This window comes from Diachasmimorpha longicaudata, chromosome 10, assembly GCF_034640455.1.
Source record: "Diachasmimorpha longicaudata isolate KC_UGA_2023 chromosome 10, iyDiaLong2, whole genome shotgun sequence".
In the NCBI taxonomy this organism is placed as follows: domain Eukaryota; kingdom Metazoa; phylum Arthropoda; class Insecta; order Hymenoptera; family Braconidae; genus Diachasmimorpha; species Diachasmimorpha longicaudata.
The window spans coordinates 4,404,083-4,430,862 of NC_087234.1; the positions used below are offsets into that span (position 1 = coordinate 4,404,083).

At 38.2% G+C, this 26,780-nt stretch overlaps 1 protein-coding gene across 4 annotated transcripts; it reads left to right on the plus strand.

The window, feature by feature from the left end:
• The first annotated feature begins 13 nt into the window (after positions 1 to 13).
• Positions 14 to 24,871, plus strand: LOC135166408 (hemicentin-1-like). Of its 4 annotated transcripts, none has more exons than XM_064128577.1 (9): positions 14 to 614; positions 18,711 to 19,058; positions 19,363 to 19,677; positions 19,835 to 19,986; positions 20,083 to 20,227; positions 20,290 to 20,583; positions 20,857 to 21,243; positions 21,342 to 21,668; positions 24,032 to 24,871. In XM_064128577.1, exons 1-9 carry the CDS (start codon positions 539 to 541, stop codon positions 24,589 to 24,591), a joined length of 2,604 nt encoding a protein of 867 aa, XP_063984647.1. In that variant the 5' UTR covers positions 14 to 538; the 3' UTR covers positions 24,592 to 24,871. The 4 variants fall into 4 exon arrangements, with proteins under 4 accessions (XP_063984647.1, XP_063984649.1, XP_063984648.1 ...); XM_064128579.1 differs by lacking the exon at positions 14 to 614 and adding an exon at positions 14,309 to 15,086; XM_064128578.1 differs by lacking the exon at positions 14 to 614 and adding an exon at positions 15,039 to 15,186.
• The last annotated feature ends 1,909 nt before the right edge of the window (positions 24,872 to 26,780 follow it).

Sequence of the window (26,780 nt, forward strand, 5' to 3'; positions counted from 1 at the left end):
GGGGGATATGTGGGGAATGGTGAATTGAGGGGTCAGTCGGGGTGATCCTTCCGTCGGGTCAGCCGTTTATCGCGTGACTCGGGCCGGAGCCGTAGGCATATCCCCTGTCGACGTGTAGAGTAGTCGATTTGACACGTGAAAGTAACTGAGAAAGATAGAGAAGAGGAGTGAAAAATTGGGGACGATATAAAATCGCGAAGTTGCGGGGGCAAATTGGATCGATCGCGAGTGGAGTGAGGGGGAGATGAAAAAAAATTGAGGAGAAAGAAATTTTATTTTTTTTTTCTTCTGGAGTTCTGAGAAGTGCCTCGAGTGTTCTGACAGTATTATTCCACTCGGATACAGTTGCATATCTAAGCCAAATCACTCGATACGTTTGGAGAATCGATAAACGAGAGACATGAAAATGGTTCATTAGACTGCTTGAAGTTGTCTGAACATAGCGCGGGTTTATCCACTTTTTTTTCTGGTGAAGTTTTTTGATGTGACAGGTGGGAGAGTGCGGCGAGACGTGTCTGGGTTTAAGGGGTGTTTTAGAATGAAGACGTTACTCATGATGAGCGTTATAGCGCTCGTTGGAGGTGAACTCGTCGCCAGTGACGTGGATGAACCGAGTGAGTAATTACAAAGTGCCTGGGAATTTTCCCAAACACGCGATTATTTGGTGGAGGGAAAAAGTTACTGGTTTTCAGTGCTGCAGGAGGGGAATACCCAACTGCGGTGATGGAATCCAGAACTGGGGGATAATGGAGAATAGTCAGTTGAATTTTGGAGCGAAATGGGTAACTAGGATAAGTCCTAGAGTGGAACTTTGTTAGGGAAATTTGAAAATTGTGGAAATTTCAATTTTAACATCGGACATTAGTTTTTTACTGTGCCCTTGAGAGATATTGCGATTCAACTGGAAGGAGATTTATTTTAAAAATTATACTTTCTGGTTTACCACTTCGCTGCAGAATTTTTGAGTGATGAAATAATAGGTCGGGGTTTTTGGAGTAAATACACTAGACATCCTGAATAAATTATAGTTAATTACATTTTGCTAAGTGTAATTTACATGTTACGAGAATGTGATGTCTGGTGGGGTTTTTCCGTGATGAGAAGCGGAATTTATAATTCATTGAGGTGCATTTGAGGGTCTAAATGAAAACGGTTGTAACGTCCAAACGACGTATTCTTTGTGTCTCAGTGAGTGCACTAAAAATTATTACTTTTGACATGAATAATTTTCTGTGGAAGATTTTTTTCATTGTAACAATATTGTGATTATTAAGGGATGTTTATTCCATGGACAATTATTACTTAGACAAAATCCAAATAATTTTTATAATTATCTAACAAAAATTTTCTTCAATATTTGTCTACTTTTACTGGTGGCTCGGAACGTATTTAACGTATTTTATCAGTATAGTAATTTTATTACGTTAAGTAAATTTTTCAGTTATGGAAAAAATCCTAAATACACATAGGGCACCTGGGAAGGGTGGGTTTGGAAAAAACCGAGGGTGAAAAATTAATTCGTCTCCCGAGTAAATGATTTCTTGTGTAGACTATTTTTTTTTTCTATACGTAATTCACGCTAAATAATGTAGGTATTTTTGTGATTCCCCTAGGGGATACACGAGCGTCCATTTCTGTATCTAATACATACTTAATTTTGTTAATTTCATAAATAGTTTGTCTAAACGCAATCAAGAGAATTTCCCCAGCCATCGAGAACTCGAAAATTTTTGTCAATTTTTTACTCAATCACAATAAATGACCAAAAAAAATTTTAATGTAAATATTTAGTAGAAATTTTACCCTTAATATTAAAGATAGGGACCACATTAATGTGGTCCCTATTAGATTTTTAAAAACTATTACGTAATCCATTTCACGCTGAATGAGACGTCGTAAATTAAGATCTCGATCCATCATATTTTACGGTGGTATTAAAATTTTTTATTCGTCGTTAATTATGAATAAGTGAAGGTCAAATAGGGAAAACATCGTCCAATGTGAAGCCGTAATTTACGTTCGTATAATTATAATGTATCCCCATTTTTTTACTTCAAGAGACCAAGTTTTGCACGTAATTCACTTTAAAATCTTCAGTTAGAAATTATTATTACGAGATGACTAAATTGTTTGGATTCTCTAACTTTTTTTTTCTCTCTGCCGTTGATTTATCAGAGTGGGGGGAAAGCAGAGGTTAATGATCTTTCTCGGGGTTAGAAAGGTCTTTAGGAGCCCTTAAGGGGAGATATTTTTTTATCAAAATTGATGCGGAAATCACGAAGAATTTAGGGGATGTGTATAAATGACGAGAGAAAATGGAAAGAACATTAAGAAAATTCGGAGAAACGCAGAGAATTTTTTGTAACAAAAAATGATGTCTCATTGTAAATAATGAAAATCATTTAAGAAGACGTGAGCCCTCATTCAAATGACTTGAACAGATTTAAAGATTTTAACTATCATTTTAAGAGATAGGGATATCAATTTTTTCCAAATCAAACTTGATTTTAAGCAGTTGACGATTTTTTAATTCAGTAAACAGCGGATTCCTTTTTAAAAAACCAAACTACCGGATTCCAGAGTAAAAGGGGCTTGACTTAAGTACCACGGAAACCGGAAATCTTTTTTTTCTGTGTAGTCGATTTATCGGGGTGGGAAAAAACAGGGGTTAATGGTGTTTCTGGGGGTTAGGGAGATGTTTAGGGGCACTTAAGTGAGGAGAATTTTTTATGAAAATTGATGCGAAAATCACGAAAAATTTTCTCGGATGTGAGTGAATTATGAAGGAATTTGGAAAAAAAAAATAGAATTTTGTGGAATTTTTTTTATCAAGTCTTCTACAGTTAAACCTAAGATTCTTCTCTGAAAATTCTTCTCTCTCACTTGATTTTTTTTTAACTCTTCATGATTTAACAAATTGTTGTTTATTTAAGCTCCTTCCATTTGTGAAATATTTTCAAACGCGGTATAAATTACAAAGATTCTTAAAAAATCTATTCCATGATTACTTTTATTACCAATTACCTCCCGTATACTCTGATTATCTTAACGAACTCATGAACTTATCTTTCATACGAGCCATAACCACCAGCATTAACTTTTAATTTGATAGTTACGGGCGGTCAATATTTTTACAGGTCTTTTTAAAAACATGGATCCTTCATTACGGAAAATTAGCAATATAATTATCACCATGTACAACATAGTCTTTCTATTTCGGAATGATAACAAATGGGTAATTTCAGAAACAAACAATCAGAATAAAAACCAATTGAAAAAAATCATTTTTATTGTCACGCAGTTGGTTCCATGATTACCTCCCCCAACTCTTCTCCCTCCGTCTCATAAAAAATCCGCCTGTTTCATCAGTCCCTCCCTAAATTTATCAAAAACTCACTCTAAATCCTAATCGACTTATCTCACTACAGCACTTCCCCCGCACTATTACCCGCTCCAGAAAAGAAATTTCCAAACACATAAACACTCCATCAGCTTTAAATTGCGCTCGTGAATGGAGGCCAATGAAATTTCCAATTTTTTCTCCCTAGCAATCACAACAAACGAAATCCGATCAATTTGATTGACGCAAAATTCCTCCCTCCCCATTCCTAAAAAATTCAATTCACCCGGTGTGTCTGACAATAAACGTTCATTTCTACTAGCGCGTTGAATAATCCGCACAATCGTAGTGGAAATAACACGATCATTAATCACGGCGAGGAGTGATGGTCCATAGGCGGCAAAAAGTGGATTAATTCCGACTGTCAGTTTATGCACGGGATCAACTTCGATGTGAGGGGGTTGGGTGGCTGTGACGGTGAGGAGGGAGGGGAAGTGTTGAGGCTTTTTCGCGGATGGAATGAAAATTATTCACCTGCCAATAGTTGTTTTGCGGTGAACACCAAGGCAAAGTGCATACGAATCAGGTAAAGGGTCCACTCGATTTTATCAAATCGATTGCATTATGTAAATTGACATTATGACTGGACTGAGTGGGCTTCATGACGGCATAATTGAGGATCCAGTGGTGGTTTAAACTGTTTTTTAGAACAAGTGTTTGTATTACACTCTGACCGGATGGCACACAAACATCGTACCACCGGACGCGCTCTAGTTACGTTGATAAATAATCAATTTGCATTAGTTATAAATGAGTAATTGCCATCGATTATCGAGATTAATTGAGCACTGGTGTATTCTCTGGCGTGCTGTGATTACACAGCAGAAATGAATCGAAGATTTTTTTCATTTTCCATCAAATGTTGTAGGGATTAAATAACATTGGATTGCAACTTTCCTTCAAAATATTTCCTAAGCTCTAAATTCCTTTTACTTTACAATTCACACACGGAAAGAAATTTTGGATAAAAATTAATCCTCTAGAGGACGAAACGTGGGGTGATAACTAACCTTTATCCCTCCTTCCACCCCCTGGAGGTCTAATGTTTACCTGAAATCTCTTTCCGTGCAATAAAAAAATTTGATTAATCAACACAAGCCAATACCATTACAATAATTTCTCCCCGATGAATCTAAACTATTCAACACCCAAGAAACTGCTCCATTCACTCATCTCTTCTAAAAGCTCCCTTCACTCATTCTCCAACTCCGAAAAAAAAATCAGATTCCCAGTTCAAACTCACGGATTTACCCCTCCGTTTCCGTCCCCTCGGCCCCAAAGTGACTGGCCTGCCAGGGTTTGTATAACTTACGAGAAATCGCAATTAAACCAGAACCATAGAATGGAAAGAAATGAGGAGAGTGTACGAGAAAGCGAACAAATCAACAGTGGCCCCGGTGAGAAATAAAAGAGTGAGAAAAAAAAGCGGAGGTGTGTGCGAAAGGCAGTTGTTGGCCGAGAGTGGAAAACGAGAGGGAGCGAAAGAGTGAGGGAGAACGAGAGAAAAAAAAAATGAAATTAAAAAAAAAATCAAGTTGGAAATCGGCCCGGGGATGAGTCCCACGTGACCGGGCACGTAATGCCGTCCGTTACGAAAGCCTGAGGAAATTAAAAAGTGTGGAGCACGCGTATAGAAAATGGCCAGTAGTTACAGACAGGGTGGGGGCTGCCTAGGGGGTAGGGTAAAAGTTTCTTAACAAAAAATTAGTAATTGCCGTAAACTGGAGTCTGAAAATTCGAGCCCATGTGCATTAAAGACTGGATAAAAAACCACTGAGTAAAAAGTGAAGTGGAATGTGAGATAATGCGAATGGAGAAATAAACAGAAAATCGTTATCAGTGATAAGAAAATGGGTTAACTAGGGTATAACGAGGAGCGAAAAAAAAAATAAGAGTAAAAATATTGTGCCTTGCGAGGGGATTTTTATATATATAAGCGAGGGAAAAAGAGGATCTCGTGGGAGCTACAGTAATTTATATCGTACTTTCGATGGATATCGTTTTTATGGAAAAAAAAAAAAAGAAATAATGCCTCGTGAGAGGATCTGGGTATTGAAACGTATGGCGTAAAACCGAGAGCATTGATTTTGACGAGGGGAAATTTAAAATGCTGGAGATGAAAGTGGGGCTCAGGTTTTTTGGATAAATTGGGCGAATGGGTTCGCTTGTTTTCCTGAATTGGGGAGTATAGAAGTTTGATATTCATGGGGGCATCAAAATACATGAAGTATGAGGGGATGAAGGGGTAGTGCTTATGGGGGCGATTGAGTTTCTGTGGTATAAACCGGTGAGTGGGGTTGGCCGGAATCTTGAAAGACAATGGAATTTAGCGGTGATCGATTCTCATTTCTGAGAGGGAAAGGGGGTATTAGGAATTTTAGGACGTATCAAGCGATGATGGAGAATGTTAAAAACATCAATGAATAAATGAATACCGAATTAATGATACTATACAATTTTGGTTGAAATTTCCACCGAACTTCGTCAACTAAACTGGAAATTTCATGAATTAATTGGCGGGAGTGGGAATATCAGGTGAATCATTAATGCCTCTCTCTTTGCAAATAAAAGTCTTATTTGTCTGCAAACAAAACCGACCATCAATACATCGAATAATGTCCTTCCACTCCAAAGACAGTTCATTAAAAATTTACCATTTTATCGACAGACTAAATAAATCTCATCCCCATATTTCAAGCCTTTAACAATAAAAAATTGAGCCAATTAAAATGACATCTGAATCAAAATCCGGAAAATCCCATAAACCATTAACAATGCATTGCCATTTCTCGAGAATTATTATCTATACCTCGTCCACTTACAAATTCAGTGCACGGTATCATCGTAAGTCGTACGAAGCAGATTGTAGTGAGAATATGGTGGTGCAAAAAGAGATTGAGGATGAGGGAAGCAAGGGGCAAAAAGAAATGAGTGCCTGGAAAAAAAAAAATGAGTGCTCGAGAGGAGGCGGAAAGACACGGGAAGTAGGTGGGCATTGCGAAGGAGGAAAATACGAAGCACAAAATGTGATCCCACGTGAGCAAAGGGGGAAAAAAAAAATGTCAGAGGGGGATGCAAGGGGGAGAGGGATGGAGGATGATGCTCGAGGTGAGCGTTGAGCGTTTAGAATAAAAAGCCGTGCACGTAGATGGTCGTCTGCGTTTGGAATAAGAGGGTAGAAGGAATATGGAAAACGAACCGGTACACTCTATTCCGTATGAAATAACGGTAAAACGTTTTCACGTCATTATTTGAATGTACCCTTTACGCTTACCCATTTGTGTCTAGTTATTTTGTTGGGTATGTATTTATGTGGAGCTTAAGGAAAACTTGAATTGCTAAAGTGTAAATGAATGAAAAAGGGAAGGGGGGAGGGTTTTATTCAGGTCTGTGCGGTTTTTTTTCAGTTCGTTTTGAAGCAAGTTGGAGGGGAGTGGGTGGGGGGGAGAGGAGGAGGGCGATGTAAGAGGGGAGATTCAATTGAGGGTGAATGCGGTGAATGGAAGGGATTAAAAATTCCGGGGATTCGGGTGAACTCGTTTTTATCGTGGCTGATAATGGAAATTCAATTTAGGAGAGTATGATTTTAAATACAGGGAAAAAAATTTTAGGTAAAAATTAAACCTCCAGGGGGTGAAACGAAGGACGAATATTAGTTTTATCACAAAAAGTAGCCCCTCAAGCCTCGATTTTTCATGTGTCACCCTCTAGAGGCGTAATTTTTATCGAAATTTTCTTTCTGTGTAATTAAAATAGTTTTTCCAAAAAAAAATTATCTAATTACTGAGGATATCGAGTAACGATATTATCAGGTACTTTGTACGAAAAAAATTTTATCAGGTACTTTGTACGAAAAAAATTTTATTTTCTGGAGAATACCACATGTGTTGTGTCTCCAAAAGGAAAAATTCTTGAATATTCGTTTTTACGTTTTGTTTCGGAAAGTTTTTTAATTATGGAAGACAATGGGGCGTTATAAAAAGGTAAAAAACATTAATCCACGCGATGAACAGACAGTTCTATCGATGGACTTCCTTCCGAGAGTCCAAGGTCAATGTAATATAGTTATACTGTCAACAAGATGATTATATCAATGATTAAACGCAGACATTCGTTGGAATGAATATTTGAAATTGGGGTCACTATTCCAAGTGACTGCGGGGTTGGCGTGTTGAAATTAAATATTAAACTGCATGTGAATGCCAGTCACTGGAAGTAGAAAGGTCACGAAGTGTGAGCGCATAATTGTAAATGGATAATTTTACTTGAACAACCGGATATCGAGAGATCAGGGAAATTCGGGCAAATTGATCTGGTGATATTTTTATTGACTGTCAGGTGAAGGAAGACAATGAGCATATCTGCAGTTGATCCCTCCCCTTCACAATCAATAGTCACGTGGGCGTGTACAGATAGTGAAAATCCCCAGTTCTGAGGAAAATCCGTAGTCTTTGCGCTGGTCTGAATCCCCCAGCCTCAAAGAAAAACCGAAGAATTGGCTAGCGCTAGTGTCTGTTGCCCTTTTTTGTTCATCCCGCCTGGATTTTCCCCTTTATATAATCGAAACAATACGACCAGGGGCGAACAATCTCACCATTCCCATCAGGCATGCATTGAAAATCCAAATGAATCGCAAGAGAGTGAGAGAGAGAGAGAGAAAATGAACGACTGTTGAGATAGAATTGTAGGGACTCTTGATGGTCCTTGGAGCGCTTCGGGAGGGTTAACGTTTTCAAGCACTTCAGAAAGTGAGAGAAAAAAAATAAGAAAATGAGCGGAGAAAAACGAGGGGATGAGAGAAGTACGAGCCACCTGCAGTGCACCACAAAATGGCACTCGGTTCGTTTTGTCTTCGGACGCTTTGTCCTTAGCAAGTACAATGTTATCGTCGACTTCAGACGGAAAACCAAAGTTTTTGCATTTAGATGGGAGATGACTCTTTTCAATTGTCCACGGGGATAGATATGCAATCAACATTTTTGTCATATTTTGTAGAATTATGCATTTTCTGGAATTTTCATCGTATAATTCTGTTGTATACTTACATATCTAAGTATTAATTATCAGTAGCGGACCTCAAGGAAATTCCTACTATCCTCTAGGACCTTCCCAAAATGATTGTTCAGCCTCTGCCCCAATTAACCAAATACCCTCTTCACTCAATTCCTGTTCCTTAGTGGAAAGCATCCCCTCCAACGGACCAACGACAAACACTTAAATTGAGGACCCGCGCGTTTTTCCTCAGTTTCGATTCAGCAGGACTTTAAGTAACTATTTGTCAGGACGATTCCCAAGCAGAACTCATATTTTAGTCTAAGAATAAAGATTTTGTAGAATAAGACTTTCGTGTTTTCGCAATTCAACAATTCGAAGAGAATTAGAATTAGAGAAAAAAAATTTCCGCCTCTAACTCAGTCGGGACTTGAATCCAGGGCTCCCAGTATTGCGCCGGGCACGCGTACCAACTGAGTTACCGAATGTGTGTAATAATTTCTCAGTTGATATCAAAGGCATGGGAGATGATTAGATGATTAAAAAATTTTTCCAAGTGAAAATCAACGTTCATTTCTAATCAATGAAAATACTATTCCAAAACCATCGAATCCTCCATGCCGTCATCATCATTGATGGGTTACTAAATTGGTACAAACACCTCTGCTTCCCGAACCATTATAAAGGTAGTATCGTTGCGATCAACAAAATTGGATTCTTTGATGGAGATTTCAACCCCCACAGACAGCGAGTTCACAGAGAAAAATCAACAGGAGTTATTCAATCCGAAAAACTAATTATCTCTGGATTGGAAAAATAATTACCATCGGATGAATGCGTCTATCTGTCAGATAAAAAATCAAAGCCGAGCTTGCACTGCATCACCAGTGAATATAAAAATTTATCAGTGTAAACAGCCGTCCATGCAAACGATAAAACCGATGCAGTAGTTTTCTTGATTATTGGATAAAAAATAAGCTCATCCTTTGATCAGAGAAAACCTTAAGTGTTGATTCTTTGTCAACATATTTTGAATGCTCGAGTTATTTATAATTAAAAATAGTTACTAAATGATTATGTCTAATCGTGTAATATAAGTAAGAAATTTGAATTCTCATAAAACATTTACAACTGTCAAAAAATATTTTTTTAATGTTGACAGGCAGGTATTAAATCACTCGGTTTACTCCAGTAAAAATAATATAAAAACGTATATTTTATATGGGTTATATATTTGGGAACCAGAAAATTCATTATGTAATTAAATACTGATGAAGTTAATGGCTTTAAAGTTAAAAAATTGACAATAAAAAAATGAAAAATGGATTGAGTGGAAAATTTTAGCAATAATTATTCTCTTGAATGAAGTGTTCCCCTCCACAATTTTTCTTTTATAAAAAGCCCTCGATCATTGGAGATATGAGAATGTAATCGCCTAATTACCAGGCTATGGGATTATGCTTCCTGATGCGTATTGATATCAAACCAGTATGGCGAGCTGTTTAACAAATAGCCAAATAGCCAAACAAAATAATTTCTGCATAATCCGACAAAAGAAGGGCAGTTGAAATTTCCCGCGCGCATGATCTAACTTTCCGATTAATTAAATTACAGGGGAAGTGATCCGATTATTCGCTCGCGTAATCCATTTTGTTTACTAATAATGTATCAGAAGTCGAAAAAAACCGCTAAAATGAATGATCAACTAAAAGGTTCAGAGAATAAGCGAAATGGGTCCAGTGAATTCGCAGATTATCGGCGGTTATCCCTTTCAAATCCCTATTTTCCACTTTGCAATATATGTTCCATTCACTTCGATATCAAATGAAAAAATTATTCACGGATGCAAATGAATTTGGAAATCACCGAAATAGTATTTCGTGAATTTTTATACTGCTGCGGAAATAATAAGGAAATTGCAATGGGGGATTCAGTTTATTAATTAAACGTTCAAGATTTTGCCAATCTAATCACTGTCAAGCGGTATCGATTTAGGTTTAAATTACGATAATCATATTACTCCAGAAGATGAGTATTTTCTACGTAGCCCAGAATGAACTCTATTAATAATTATTTAATTTGTCTAAAGTCTTGATTTTCTTGAGGGAAGAATTCCGACGAATGATTTAATGTTTGCAATTATTGCAGGAGTTCACTTCAAGTCATAAATAATACGATCATGTTCTAGAACAATATAATTGACGTAATTAAACCCTAATCAGAATTATCAGGGAATTATTCGACTTCAGAAATAAAGGATTGAAAAAATAAATATTTTCCTGAAGTAAATGGATATTTGGCAAAAATAATGATTTTTTAAATGTAATGTAGTGCACTTCCCGATGGGTTTTTGCTCCCGCAAAGTGTTTTGTCCATTCCTTTTCTCTCAGGAGCAATCATCTCGCCACATCGCCGAATAAACTCGTTTCATTTTCATGAGAAAATGATAAAGATACATAAAGTTGCCCCACGGGTGTGATTCCCATTATTTCCCTTTCCATTTAATATTCCTCATGTTTAAAATTTTTTCCTACCTCTCCATATTAATTTTTTTTTATAACACTTTGATAAGGAGGAGGAGGGAAGATCGACCGGTTTTTTCCCCCACCCTTGTACCGAGAAACACCTGCAGCGAGGAATTATATTCTCGTCGTTTCGCCCCAACTCTCGACGCACGCTATCCCGCATAATAATCTCGTGCTCTCTCCTGTCCGTCTCTCTCTCTCGTTCCCTCTTCCTCCTGAGCCTCTCCACCCCCACTGAATGCAGTTATGTATGCCAAAGATATTCGCCAAGACATAAGTGCACCTGGTCGTATACGTGACGTTAACCAGGTCCTTTTGAGCCTCTTACGTGTGTATATAATACCCAGACGTGTCTCCACGGATTTTCGCGAATATTAAACTGCATTGTCGCGGAATTTAATTATCGTGTTCAAATTTCCGATTCGATTTTTTTACATCATCATTTTTATACCATCATTTTGCATATCCCTGGATCACCGAAAAGTATTTCAACATTGCAGTCTTTACTGTCAATTGTTCCCGGAATAATGATAATCGAAGGAAATTCAATTTCGAGGGAGGTTCATTAAACTTAGCCAATCAGAGATAAAAATGGAAAATACCGCGGTAATAACGTTCGTTTGTCGGCGGTGTTTATCTGTTTCATAACCACTGAAGTGGCATTTTTCGATAATTGATTGATAAAATCATGGGAGAATTAAAATACGAGGCAATTTGGGGTGAATTTAATGGAATCGAATCCCATTCTGATCGCGACTGTTTCATGAGTTGTATATTTTTTTCCACGCAATAATGCAGAATAATTAGAGATATTTCCTCCTTTGCTGACGTCAAAACAATTGCATCGGTTGATATCTCTCCGCGAAAAATTCTACAACGAACCCCATGATAATGGCTCGCGAATTATTCAACAAACAGGTAGATTCACCTGAATATATTAGACCTCTTTCACCGACAATCACCCGATCGTACAGCTGTCGATACTTCAGATAATTTCAAAGTTCTCATCTATAATCTAACTCATTCCCTCCCGCTCTCCATTTCATAATTATCGCGCATAGCAATCGATGCGATTGACATCCAGAATCAAACCGTTCACATGATAGTCTATTAGTATTTCAGGAAGTGCTATTTGAGGGCTCGGTATAATTCAATGAATTTTAGTCATTAATTTTCTGAATAATGGGAACTCAAATAGTTGGACTAATTGAAATCTCTCTCGGAGAATTTCCAATGGACCATTAGGTCTGAGTATTGGAAATTTAAAAAAAGAAATAATTATTTGTTAGTATTTATAGAAATATAAGTTAAGAATTTAGTATTAAATCAGTAGTGCAAATGAATCTTATGCAAAGATTTCAGAACTTTAAATAATAATTTTAAAAACAGCAGATCAATTCGAATCCAACATAAATCCATTCATTTTACAGATAATTCTGAATTGCAATTCATGTAGATTTCAATTAGTCCCAGCATTCAGTGATGAAATTTCTATAATTTCTTTGATTTTTCTCTCCCCTCAGTCTTCATTAGGACATCTCGTGGATTAATCAATAGCATCGACATTCCAAGTCAAACTTGTCCCCGAAAACCACTGGCATTGCTCTCCATCAATAATCCAAGTATTTTCATTCGGGTGTTGATCCCAGTTCAGAGGTAAATGCAGAGAGAGAGATGTATGATTTGCAGGAATGTCAGAGGCGAGTAAACTTTGCAGGGCAGTCGCACACAACAAAATACTGTACATAGAAAAGGGGCCGAAGGTGGAGGACAGGGTGAAGGGAATGGGACCGAGGCGAAACGGGAAATGTATTTGGTGGTGACCGAGACAAACAACTTCTGGTGGAGTAGATCCCAGAGACGGGTTTACATGCTCCAGCATCAGTTCGAAACCGACTTTAATTATTTAGTATAAACTGACACGATTCGTTGTAGCTCTCAATGGTGGAATTTCCAAAGGGTTATGCACCCCAATGAAATAGCTCTGGTTTCCCTCTAGATTGCCATCCCACAGTTTGTTCATTCGTTTTGATGAAACAATTGCCCACTGTCCACTCGTTTTTTCCTCCACCTCGCGTAAATTAGTTCGGTCAGAATTGTTAAATTGACTTGGGAGTTGGTGGTGGAAAAAAAAAAAAATTGAAACAAAATTCTTTTCCAACTCACGTGAGGACCCTTTGTTGTTGCAATTAATGCCGAGCGTGCCGGGAATTGTTACTGTTCGGAGAATAATTGTTTTTCATTGTTTGCATGACGCTCGACTGGGTGTAATAAAAAATTGCGGGTATTATTATTATTTGCGGTGGGTGAGACGTGTGAGGGAATTTGTCAATTTTGAGGAAAAGTAATTGGACATCTGGGATGAGGACGAGTGATTCCTCTGGGGAAAATAATGAACGCGATCAAGTTTAGGAGTTCTAAGAGAATGTGAAAAAAATTGAATGTAAATTATAACAAATATTTTAATTCAATATCACAGTCACCTTGATTTTCAATACATTAAAAATTAAAATTTGTCTAAAAGCGAATGGAAATATTTCATTTCATTTTTTTGTAAATGCAAATGTGTCGTAAAGTGAAAGCAAATATTTTATGTGAAGGTTTCATCGAGCTGAAAAAAAACCATTAAAAGTCCACCATCAAAACCCTTATTTACATCAGCGGATAAACAATTGTGGTGAATATTTCGAAAACATTGTATTGAATCCCCGAGTGAAATAATGATGGTATTATGAAAATGATACGTGATATTTCCCTCTATTTTCCACGCGATGCACAGAAAGCCGTTTCACGGATATTATGAAAGAAAATGGAGAGGGAATTTTCGTGGAAATCAAGCGTAAAATCTGAGCAATTTGCAGCGAAGGGATTACCGGCCGAATGGGGTGAAGGAATGTCGGATACATTTTAAAAATTCAATTCCACGAAACAATATTGGGAGTTGTAATGCTCATTATGCTGTTATTAGAGACGAAATGGAGAAATTTTCGAGGATTACCACGCGAATGAATTTTCGGGTATTTATTCGCGTGGAATAACTTCGAAAGAGGGGACTCTAAGTACATAAAATAATGTGTGAATCTTTAAAAGTATATATGGACAGTATAAAAAAATCTTACAGATTTCCACATTTCCAATGACAATTTAAAAAGTCTAGAAAAAAATTAATCATGATATACTATATGATGATATTGATATATCAATTGATATATTATATCAATTTCTATATAATATTGTATATAGAATAAAATATAGATCTGAACAGTTAAGGAGTGGAAATTGAAACAAAGGAGAGATATAATTCCAGGTGTCGATTTAATTGAGAATAATTTAATAAATAAGTGCAGCAAAGGTTTTTCTAATCAAAGAGATCGATTCAATTATGGCATCAATGGCCTCTTATAAAGAATAATCTATTAGTCAATCCGAAAATTCTTGAGATACTTTTGATTTAACGTATATCTCCATAAGAAATAAATTTCTTAGAGCTCTCCATTACAGTATAAATAGAATGTGATCAATCATTAGGTTATTGATTAATGAAATGTCGCCCCAGGAATCGTTGTTATTTGATAACTCAACTATTTTCATCGACTACGTCCATAATTCATTGATTATGCCCCTACTATCACTTGAACTGAGCCGATTTTAGTCAATATTTTAACCATAGGATTTTAAAATAATAACGCAAATACTAACGACGCTGCAGTCGAAATTTTCTGGAAAAGAGTTAAGCACCCCCTGGCAAAAAAAACTCGTCAATTAGTTTCCTGGATGATGGACAACTAATCAGCCCATCAGCTGGGGCGGGATCAGTGCCTTAAAAAAAAATTCCGTTAATAAATCGTCGTTTACGATAAGGAAAATTGATTGATTGGTCTGACCCCTTTATTTTCACTTGTCGACCTCGAACTGGCAACAATAATAACAGTTCATTCTGGCGTGTGATAATCAGGCAAATGTGTTTGCCACTGTCAAACAATCGCTCGAAGGAGTAACGATAGTGTACAACGGCACTGGATACGTAGAGCAGCCACGCGAAATATATGTCATGAATAATTACCCGGTGTGGTAGTCATTATCGTGACATACAAAACGAGATACGCGAATCGATGGGAGTATAAATAAGAAACAAAAATAAGGGGATGAAGCTGTGTGTACTTTTTCGGGTAAATAAAAATATGGAGGCGAGAACTGGGGTGAATAAGTAAATGAAGAATAAGTGAGAATTTTTTTTGCCCGGTCATTACAACGGATTGTCCTTGCGAGGTGAATTGCGATAAATATTGAATAAAAATTATATGGAAAATTGGGGCAATATTTAATATAACAAAGGGATCGACTTTAATGGTTGGGCGAGTGGGGGGTTTTCAAGTGCTTTTGTTCTACAGTATTGCAAAATTACCTTTTTTTTTTTTTAAATAATTAATCAATCGCGTATAACAATGTGCAAAACGTTGGTGAAAATCCAAAATGTACTCTTTTTTTAAAATTAAAATGTTAAAGACGTACATTAAATTCGAGAGTCACTGAATGGCCATAAGTTTAAAGTAAGAAAATAATGTCAATATTTTTTTTCTGATTAGTTTTGAGAACAAATTTTTTTCGCAAATGGGGAATGATATAAATTATTTATCAGAAGTGCTCTTATTCCGTCTCGCATCATCACTAGAGAAAACGTATTTCTGAAAAACCTCTTGTCTTTTTCACCCATAGAACCCATGAATTCGTCGAGCCGACGGTTGAAATCGGACCCAAAGAGCTCGTTCATTCCCCTTAAAAGAAGTATCACATAATTTCCCCCGTGGCTCCCCTAATCCAAAATTTACTGCTGTAAATATCCATAAAACACATCCCCAACCCCCCTCCACTCACCAAATTCACCGAGTGTTACCGATAATCCTGTCGTTTCCACTGTCAACGTTCTGCTTTCACCATTCACTAAAAACCATTTCTAAACAGGTGCCCCAAAATCCCGTGGATATTGATTGCACCATAAGTTTTCCCCACTCTTCCCGTCATCATTCACCCCAGTACCCCGGATATACAAATCCTACCGACACACTCCCCCATCCTCGTGATCCGGAGGGGGTTCAACATGATGATTTTAACAACAAAGGTAATAATCCCCATTCCCCGGCACTCCCGAGGGTCCAATTCACCCCCTCGCTTTATTTACGGTATCGATAAGCTGAATGAAAATGCTATGAAAGCACCTCCGAGCAGAAGAAAGCCAAGTACCATAGGGAAAGAGAGGAGGGGATGGGGGTAGAACGGCATTGAGAGAAAAATAGTTGAAATCTTATCGTCTCGATATTGATCTCTTGATGCTGTGGGCTTCTCGTGTCATGATTGAGTAACAACACATTATTATCATTTATACTGTCGACCTATTAAATATTGTTGTCTGAATTATTGCAAATACAGCGCTACAGTCATTGACACCATAATGTGAATTTAAAAAAATATTTTGCATTAATTATTCTTCGGGAATTTTATCCACCAAAATCCCTTCGACACAAAAACAAATTTTGGATAAAAATCAGACCTCTGGAGGGTGAAACGTGCGATGAAATGACAATACCCGTTTGTTAGGTCAAATTTTGTCGGACAAAATAGACTTGTGAGGCTAATTTTTGCGATAAAACTGACTAAGATTATTTTTCCACCGATAAAATTATGTTGTGCGAAAGAAAAATGTTTTCCACTAGATTCGTGCCAATTAATCCCAGCCATCGATTTACGTCCACTCCCTGATTTTTATTGGCCTCTCAATGCTCACCTCTCCCCATCAATCCCATCCAACACTTTCTGCACTCCTTCAACCCCAGCTCCCACTCAATCGACGCACAACACTCGTTCATTCGTATCATTCTGTACTCAATAAACGGGGAATTGCCTGGCACCGTCTCGCAACCCCCCGCAACACACCGTCAAAGGACATTAATCACGAGTGCGATCTTCCAATTTCCGGTACTGTCACTTGTGAGAACACTTTTTCAATCAAATAAGACGATAGAGTCCAATGCGAAGGAGGAATTAAGAAGGTGATGTTGCCTCTTTGCCTTTTATCCAGCGGATATCACTGAAATCAAGTGATTGAAAATCTTCGAAATTCTTCGGGGATTTTCACGTACTTTGACATTTTTTTCTTCCGGTGAAATGCTTTTACCCTTCCGACGAATATCACAGATTTCATTTGAAGCTCAATCAACCCAATTTAATATTTTATATCAGTGTAAGTTCTCTAAGTATCGATTTCCCCGGCGAATCCTTCTTCAAATACTGTCAAATCTCCTCGATTCGGAGGTATTCGGAAAATAATTGCCGTGTAATTCCCCAATTTATCTCCCTCCACTCAGCCCTGAAGTTGTGTGGGACGTATCGAATTGGATTGATGAGGAAAATGGAGCGTTGAGAGGCCAATAAAAATCACCGAATGTACATAAATCGATAGCGAGGATTAATTGGCACTATTGCATGATTGTTCCACTGTTTCCCAAAGTCGGCAGGTTTTTTTTTTTATATTTTTTAAGCCCCCGGGGAATTGGAACGATTGGGTTACTGCTATGATTTTCGTTGTCGTGGTGATGCACTTTGTGGAGCTGACCAGGCTACGGCCAATTTGCAGTAACTCGGCTCTTGAATACCGGGTTTCTCAACTGGGAGAACAAAGGTGGTGGTGCAGTGGATAAGGGAGAAATGAGGGAAAAAAGGGGATGAAAGGGGAGAGGGAGGTGAAATTTTGCGGTGCGGGCAGGAAAATCCGGTGTTGAGTGGAGTGAGTGCGAGACTCCGAGTGCCTCCTGGGTATATTCCTTCGGGGGTGGGGATGGATCTGGAATTCCTGAGATTACGTGATATTACCAGTGGGAGATTTTTTTTTAATTTCTCTCTTTCAGAGGCGAGGATGAAAAAAGAGAGGTCTGGGGAGGTAAAAAATAAGGGTACGTGGAAATTAAACGCGGGGACATTGGAGATAATTTCTACGAAAATTGAGCATAATTATACCGAAATTAAGATACATTTTTTCATATCTTTAGACACTTCTAGTGTGTGAATTTTCCATTTTTGCTGTTTTTTAAATTTTCATTCGGGTTCTTGAATTGATTCATTTTTTGGATACGTGATCTTCATTGATATTTTATAAGTTCATTGTTGCCGGAAATTTAGCGATATTTAATTGTTCTGCGACATCCGAAATTTTCATTCATAAAATTCTTTCAAAAGTAAGAGACGGTAATGCGATGAAAGTTTCCGGATATAAATATTCACATTTATTGACGAAACAAGTAATAAAGAATTATCATAGTTTTACCCCCGGGCTTCTACTTTAATCTTTCCCTTATTCCGAACTCCGCGTAATTCCCGAGTGTTGGTAGTAGAAAGAAAAATTCAATTTAGCGAAAAACTAATTAGTTGGTATCGGGAGAATTTCAATGCAAAGTGGGTCACGGAGGAATGCTGATAAGAAGGAGGATGAGTTATTCCCAGTGCTCTGTGGACGCGGTTGGAGATGAAGAATAATGCACTAGTGAAGTGTCAAAACAAATAATGAGTACTAATTTTCGTAAAATGTCTGAAAACGGCAAAGTACAATTTCTATAGAGAACTAATCCCTAGCCCCACATTGTTATCTATCTAAAATTTAAAAAATGGAGAGATCTGTATTTGAAGTTCATAATTTTCATCATAAAATATTTTTGGAATCAAGAATAATTATAATCACTGAATTAATTAGTAATTATTAAATTAGTAAATGTCAGGAAGTAAAATTATTTTTTTATTTTCAGTACTCACGAGGAGTGAGTCAGCGGTGTCCGGATATAAGGGACGACTACCCTGTGATATACTTCCCCCTCAACGAAATGATCCAGTGGTAATGATTCTCTGGTACCGAGAGTTTACGAGTAGACAACCAATTTATAGTGTCGATGCGAGAAAAGGTGGCCTACATGTTGATGCCCCTAGATGGTCTGACCCAAAGACCTTTGGTGGCAGGGCGACAATGAGGATAGATAAGGGAATGGCCCATTTGGAGATTAACCCAGTAATGCCCACTGATTCTGGGATCTACAGATGTAGGGTGGACTTTAGGAACAGCCCTACAAAAACTCAAAAAGTTAATTTCACAGTTATTGGTGAGCAACAAAACAAAACTCTAAATTCAGTTCATTAATTTTTCTCCACTTTATGACTCCTCCAACAATTAATTTTCATTTGACATAATCTTGCGGAGCTGATGCGGAAGAATGGAATTTCAAAAAAGCCTCTGGATATGTCATAAAAACGTCCGAATTATTAAAATTATGTAGTTCATTTTTTTTACAGCCAATAATCGTTAAATTTGATGTAATATTCCTCATTTATACCCAAATCACTCATGAAATTCCTGGAAAATGTTTAACATTCTCCCTAAAATATTATCTACCCACAAATGTTCAGTACCTCCGGGCAAGCCTACGATATACATCGGCCCAGATCAAATCTACTCAGGAAAACTGCCAGTTATAACCGAGGGTGGCCCACTGACCCTCGTCTGTGAAGTCAGAGGGGGATCACCACCACCCAGAGTAATTTGGTACTTGGGTAACAAAATGCTAGACGATACATTCGAGCCTGTCAATGACGATGTAGTGTCAAATACGCGGACCATCGCCATGGTTTCACGGGAATATGCAACAACAAAAGTCCTCTGTCGAGCCTCCAACACTGATATGATTGAACCGAGTACCACCGAGCTCCTTCTCGACGTCAATCGTACGTATTACCCTGTTATCCAATGCTACCAAACATCCAGAGATCAGTCAAAATTAACCACAAAAAATCGCTAATGTAACGACTATTTAATCGAAACAATATAAACAATAAAATTTATAACGTGAGTCCAATCGAGTGTGAAATATCTTTTGTGCAGTAAAGCCACTGGAGGTCAATATCACGAATAAACAGAATCACTTATTGGCCCTTCAGACTTACGAATTTGAATGTGTAACGTCGGGCTCGAAACCCGAGGCAACAATCACCTGGTGGAAGGGCTCGCACCAGGTTAAGCATATGGCAAAAACAGTGAGTGATTTACATCTCTTCTTAACGTACCAGAACAATATCCCTTGATTCACCAAATTTCCAACTGACTATCTCAATCAATCAATCGATTATCAGTTTAAGAATGCGGATAACGTGACAATGAGTGTCCTGAGTTACGTAGCAACGATAGAGGACGATGGAAGATGTTTAACCTGTCGGGCTGAGAACTCAGTTGTTTCGGACAGTGCACTGGAAGACAAATGGAAACTCGTTGTTCACTGTAAGATCGAGAGAAATGTGAGGATTTATCTCGTGGACTAAAGGTGTATCATAAATTTCTAGATGTACCAGTGGTTACCATCAGACTCGGCTCGGGTTTACGTGCGAATGACATAAACGAGGGCGACGACGTGTACTTCGAGTGTGACGTTAAGGCCAACCCAGAGGCGTACAAGCTTGGATGGTTCAAGGATGGAAGGGAACTGCATCAGAATGTCAGCGCTGGTATTAGACTTCCTGGTGAAAAATCATTGGTTCTTCAGAGTGTCAATCGAGCATCGGCAGGAGACTACGCATGCACTGCTGTCAATGCCGAGGGATCATCCACGAGTCGGCCTGTGACACTGGATGTTATGTGTGAGTGATAGATATTTTTTTTAATCGATGATATTGAATTAAGGCCCGGTTGGATGCACTTGAATATGATATAATGGAATAGATAGGTTTTGTTTTTTTAATTTTATCTGCAAGTTTCGTTCTGCATCAAGCAGAGATGCACCAAAGTTCAAAATGAAATAGAAAAATAAAAACTATCTGTTCGAGATAGTTCAGTGTATCCTGCTGGTCCTTAAAGGGGTTTTCGAAAAATATTGTCAATAAAAATTGAATAAAATGTCGTGTCCACTGCAGACGCTCCAATCTGCAAAGACGGTGCCGCAATTCAAGTAGTTGGAGCATTGAAACCCGAAACAATAACACTGGTATGTGGAGTGCAAGCCAAACCTGCGCCTACTATGTACCACTGGTCATTTAATAATTCCGGAGAGTTATCGGTACCCGCTGATCGTTATGGGCCCACCAAGTCTCACTCACGTATCACGAATCAGTGGCACGGCTCACGAGTCAACTATACCCTGAATGACGATCGTGAATATGGTATGGTGTCTTGTTGGGCGGAGAATACGAGGGGCAAGCAGAGAACACCCTGTCTATTCCAGATAATTCAAGCTGGAAGGCCATATCCACCGCAGAATTGTTCAACTGCACAATCCACTGGTCCCTATGGATATCGCACGAGTGAGTCTTTCCCCAGAATTTTTCAGACGTATAAATAATTTTTCTGAGTTTTTTTTATTGTTTCATTTCCTACTGTTATTTTGAAAAAAAAAAAATAGACCAGGAAGAATCAAAATCCCCGGAATCCGCTGATGCGGAATGGCTGATAGTGCGTTGCACTGAAGGCTTCGATGGTGGTCTCCCCCTCACAAGTTTCGAGTTGGAAGTTTGGAGCGAGGAAAATGCTTACCACATCAACACAATCCACTTTAACCGCACCGAACGCCTCCCCGGCCACCGACATCAGGGCCCCATCTTCGAGGTGGTAGGCCTCGAGCCCGGTAGAAACTACCGACTACTAGTTTTCGCAGTCAACGCTAAGGGGAAAAGTGAACCCGTTGTTCTGTCTTCAATCACACTGAAGGGTGTGGCGATGTACACAACTGGTGAGCTTTCATTTACATTAATAATTAGTAATAATTAATCGATGATTCTTCTCCTACAAAGTTTTACCGTACCAATGCAAAAATACTCCGAAAGAAATTTTTGGTAACAATTAGACGTCCAGGGGGTGAGACAAGGGATGAAGGGTAGTTCTAAGATCCTATTTTTATCCGAAATTTCTGTTCGTGTAGAGATTTTGTTTTCCCCTTCGAATATAAAATCAAAATAAAATAGCTCCGAACCGCGAAATGACCTAAAATCGGAGAATTAATTCTGGAATTAATTTAGGTCGTGAAAAAAAAAAATTTAGTTGCAGTTCTCGCATACTCACACCCCAAAATTAAAAATATAATAGAAATGGGGAAACGCTCCCCCGGAAATCTTCAAATTTGTCGGCATCGCAATGTCCTCTGCCTCTCCTCAAAGAAAATTAATTAATTATGATTAATTACCCTGAAACTAATGATGTCGAGATTCACCCGGTCTTACAATTACGTACCTTTTCCACTTGGCTCGGCCGTTGTTCGATCCTTCACTCGGCTTTAGTCGCTGAATTAAAATCCCATAAAATTTTCTCTCATCTTTTCTCTCACCATTCTTCCTCTCAGTTGAAATCACCGTAGCCAGAGAGATGTTCCTCATTCGTACAGTCGTTTATCGCCTTTAATTCCCACACCCATGGATTATTCATACGGATCGTTGGAGGGGTGTATATTTCAAGGAATAATCGTAGCCCCGTACGACTTGAACGTGTGTGAATGTATATGGATGGAGGGTTTATCCCCCCAAACGACGGATGCCACCGCTGTTGCTTATCTTCCACCATTGCCATCTCTCGTTTAACATTGAGCAAAACCTCGGTTGTAACCCATCCCCGCGGCTCCGGGATGAGACAGAAAGTCCCCAGAAACTCGTACAATCCCTTGTACGTAGATACAATTGATAAACTATATCGAGTGTTACGAGATTGCAAGATAAGTCCCAGACGGAATAAAACTATTTTCGGAAACCGATTGTTGATTTTTTAAAAATAATTATACCAACTTTTTATCAATTTTTTATGGTGAAAAACTTTCTATTATTCCAGTAGCTTTTACATTCCCCACACGGAGAGAAAAATTCTTGAAAAATTACCTGACTGTTCTGTAATCTGTCAGTCAAAACAGTATTCGGTACAAATTACGGAATAATTACGCATTTTTTAGCGAACTTCCAGGAATAGGTTCAGAACGTTCAAGAAAAAATATGGAACGTTCAGTGAAAAAAGTTCTGTAATTTTTTTGAATAGTATTTTGACTCCATTAGGCAAATAAATTCAAATATGGTGGTGGAGCAAAGTGATTCTACATATTTACCCAGTACATTCCACCCACAGTTAATGAGCTTCGCAAATGGATTACAAATGTAACCACAATCAATTGTCCGGAAAAGTCAATTTTTCCATTGAATAAAAAAATTGTTCCTTGTAATTGGGATAATAATTTTGTGCGTGATGGTATCGCAAACTAGGGTTGCCCCATTCCTCCCCTAGGATAAGATAGAGAGTCCCGTGCAGGAAAGAAATTCGTACAATTTCTGTGTACATATATACAATTGATAGAGTACATGAAGTATTACGAGATATCAAGATAACGGTTCAGTCACGGTTTTACTTCCGACGTAAGGGACTGTGCCAATTCTTGTTGGATGCACGCCACGTTTCCTTTCTTGTTTGGTTCTAGAGAGGGAGTGGAATGATATCTTGGAGACGTTGACCAGTTTGGAGAGGGGGTATCATTTTGCTCAGTGGAGAAATTGGAGATATTACTTTTCGGGGCTTTGCGATCCTGTTTCCCTTGATGGTGATGGAGGGCATTGAGTTTCTGTAGATGTGACGTTTGACATCTGAGTCGTGTGAGGGGATTATTCGAGGGTGGGAGGAGGGGGAAGTTAGAGGGTAATGGGGATTAGGGGGAGTTATTGTTGGGGTGGTCAGAGATCAGGGATTTTTTGGAAGAGGATTTTTCTTTCATTATTTTTGATTATTTTTTATTGCTGCAACAAAGTGTTCAGGGAGAATGAAATTTTATGACTTATTTGGGGAGAAATCTTTGAGATTAGTCGCACTAAAATTCTTGAAAGTCAATAGACATTCTCCCTTTCCTCCCATGGAGTTATAATTCCTTTTTCTGGTATTCCACGTCCGCAAAACATAATTGATTATTAAAAAATTCAATCATTGATAAGGAATTTAAAAATTAGAATTATGATTCCATGAGATTTCTGATTTTTCTAGGGCTCCAGAAATATTCTAAAATCTCCATGGAAAATGTGTACCCAATTTTTCCCACGTGTGATTATCCTATTTCTCCCTTATCATCCTCAGGTCGAGGTTCCACCGACAAAGACACAGACTACAGCCTCCTAGTGGCGTGTTTTGCGGGTGGAGTAACGGCAGTTTGTATCCTAGTGGTAGGTGTAACAGTAACCCTTTACCGTCGAAACAACGCAACTCGCCCAATGAAATCGCAGATGCATGTGGTGCACTGCGACGAGAAAGACGATCCTACGGGTCAGTCCTCGAGTCTCGAAAAATCCCACGATTTTTCTACCGTGAAGGAAGTCACCAAGCCAACGGCGAGGTTCAAGGACCCTCCAGATTCTCCAATAATCGATAGTAACGAGGAGAATCCGGATGTTATACCCAGCAAGCTGAGTGGTAATTACTCAACAAAACCGGAGCGTGCGAAAGAATTTAATGATCCTGAGACAAGTGATTACCCGTCACCAGCGTCTGTTCTGCATGGTAAGGACACCTGGATCTATCCAAATGGTTACGTTGAGAGGCCAGACGCTACCAGCCCAATTCGTCCCAGTACACTGCCAGTGCATCGCACTCACGATATCTACACGAGAAGTTTGAGGGTTCAAGAGAGTTGTATATAAAAACAGAGACTAATTTCTATGGTATATTTAACGCTAAAATCGATGATTAATGTGAAGATGAATGATTGATGCTCTTGATATGGTGACTCTCATCGAATGATTCATGAGGTATCGTCTGAACTGACGATCCTGTTTCGATGTTTGTACATAGACAATAAAAATTTCATTGTTAAGAACCGAACTGTGTTCTGATTTATTGAAGAGACCTGCATTCCACCCCTCGATTGCTGAATCGATTTTTCAGGGATTGACGGTTTTATCCGGTCTCTTGGAGATCCAACTGCATGAGCTGGATTTTATTAATGTATGAGAGCTGTAGAGGCGTCTATTGTTTAGTCGACACAGGTAAGCTTTGCCCTATTTATTGCTAAATTTTGTTGCAATTATATTGTATTATATTATCGGGTTATCGCAACCACGATATTCATAGCAGAAATTGGGAAGTTTCGGACAGTTTTATGTTATGAATAGAGTAATTTAGAGGGTGTATTTAATTTAAAAATCGACGATTAATGAGAACGTGAATAATTGAATCTTTTAATCTGGCCACTGTCGTGAAATGATTCATGAGACATAAGGCATCTTCTGAACTGATAATATTCCTTCGGTGTTTGTACGTGGACAATAAAAAATTTATTGTTAAGAATCGATTTATGTCCTGATTCATTTAAATGGCTATCATTCCCTTCTTGACTGTCGAATTGATTTTCCACGGCCTCGAGGTTTCATTCAATTTCACGAAAATCCGAAGGAATGTCCTGGATTTCCTCAGAATACTGTTTGGAATTTCATTCAACAGTAAAGAGCTTCATCCATTTCCAAATAAAGTTGCGAGCTTTTGTGCTGGATCTCATTGATTTCGAAATGCCCTAACGTTACTATATCAAATACTCTTATTTACCCAATTCAGAAAATTTATGTTCAGTGCTTGATCCAACTCTTATCTAAATAATTTTCTAAAGACGAGAATAACTTGATAAGCGAAGTGCAGATTACGATAGGATTATGGGGGCTCCAAGATGATTTCAATTTTTTTTTTTTGTGAAAATACAAAGTTTTGGAGAGGGAACTTCATCAGGGCCGAGAATACCCATCACATCCTTCACAGTGAAATGGAGTACATCCCCAGAGGAGTGATTTCGTATAGCACACACCTCGATTTATCCGCTGTTTAGAGAGATCGAAGTTTGAACACGAATGATAGATCACTTGCAATCTATAAAAGAATGTAAAACATCGAATACATCATCGTGAACCCTATTTGGCAGGCAACAAAACGGTGTATGAATCACCTTCTTAATCATCATCCCTCAATGAGAATGAATTGCAAGTCCACATTATTTTTGACAGGGGACTATTTTTCTCGCGAATAAATCAACATTTATTCTTAAATCAATATTTATTTGTCACCCACAAATTATTACTACGTTAATTTAAAAAAAAAACGTTTGCGTTGGGAGAAAAATCATACATACAACAGAATAAATTTTTGGAAAATAAAATCATACATTGAGTTTGGTAGAATGATTATTTATATGAATGAATACTTCCTAAAGTGATACATTTAAATTTGAAAAATCGTTTGATAACCCGTTGCAATGTTGAAAAAAACTCCCATTACATTCGTTTTTTTTCATGTTATCGTTCGTTATCACTAACCCTATCAGTATCAGTTTGAGCAAAAATATAACGTTAATATATAATGATACGTGCTCTCCCGAACTCGCTAATTGGAGTTCTCAACGAAAAAAACCCAACAAACAAGCTCATACACGGTACAATTTTGTTTTTTCAGTTCCATGAATCTGTCGACAGTTTTGGATAGAATGTACCGTGACAGGATGTAACGATTTAACGAGAGTATTTTTTTTTTTGTTCCAGTGAAAATTTATCCGGGACTTCGTTCGCCCCCTCATTCGTTTCACTGTACAGCCAGTAGGGGAGCTCCATTAAATGTCAATCCATTTGCATAGCAATGCATACTAATTACGCGGATGAACGCAGAGTGAGTGAATGAGACTCGAGAAAAAAAATGGATGATGCCGGTGAGGGGGCGGGGAAGGTGGGGAGTGGGGCAGGAGGGGGGGGTGGCAAAAAAATAGCGCGTTGACTGGACCTGATTCGCAATGGGCTTTGGGGACCACGGATTATTTTTCTCCTGGGACAATGATGCTGCGGTGCTAACGCTG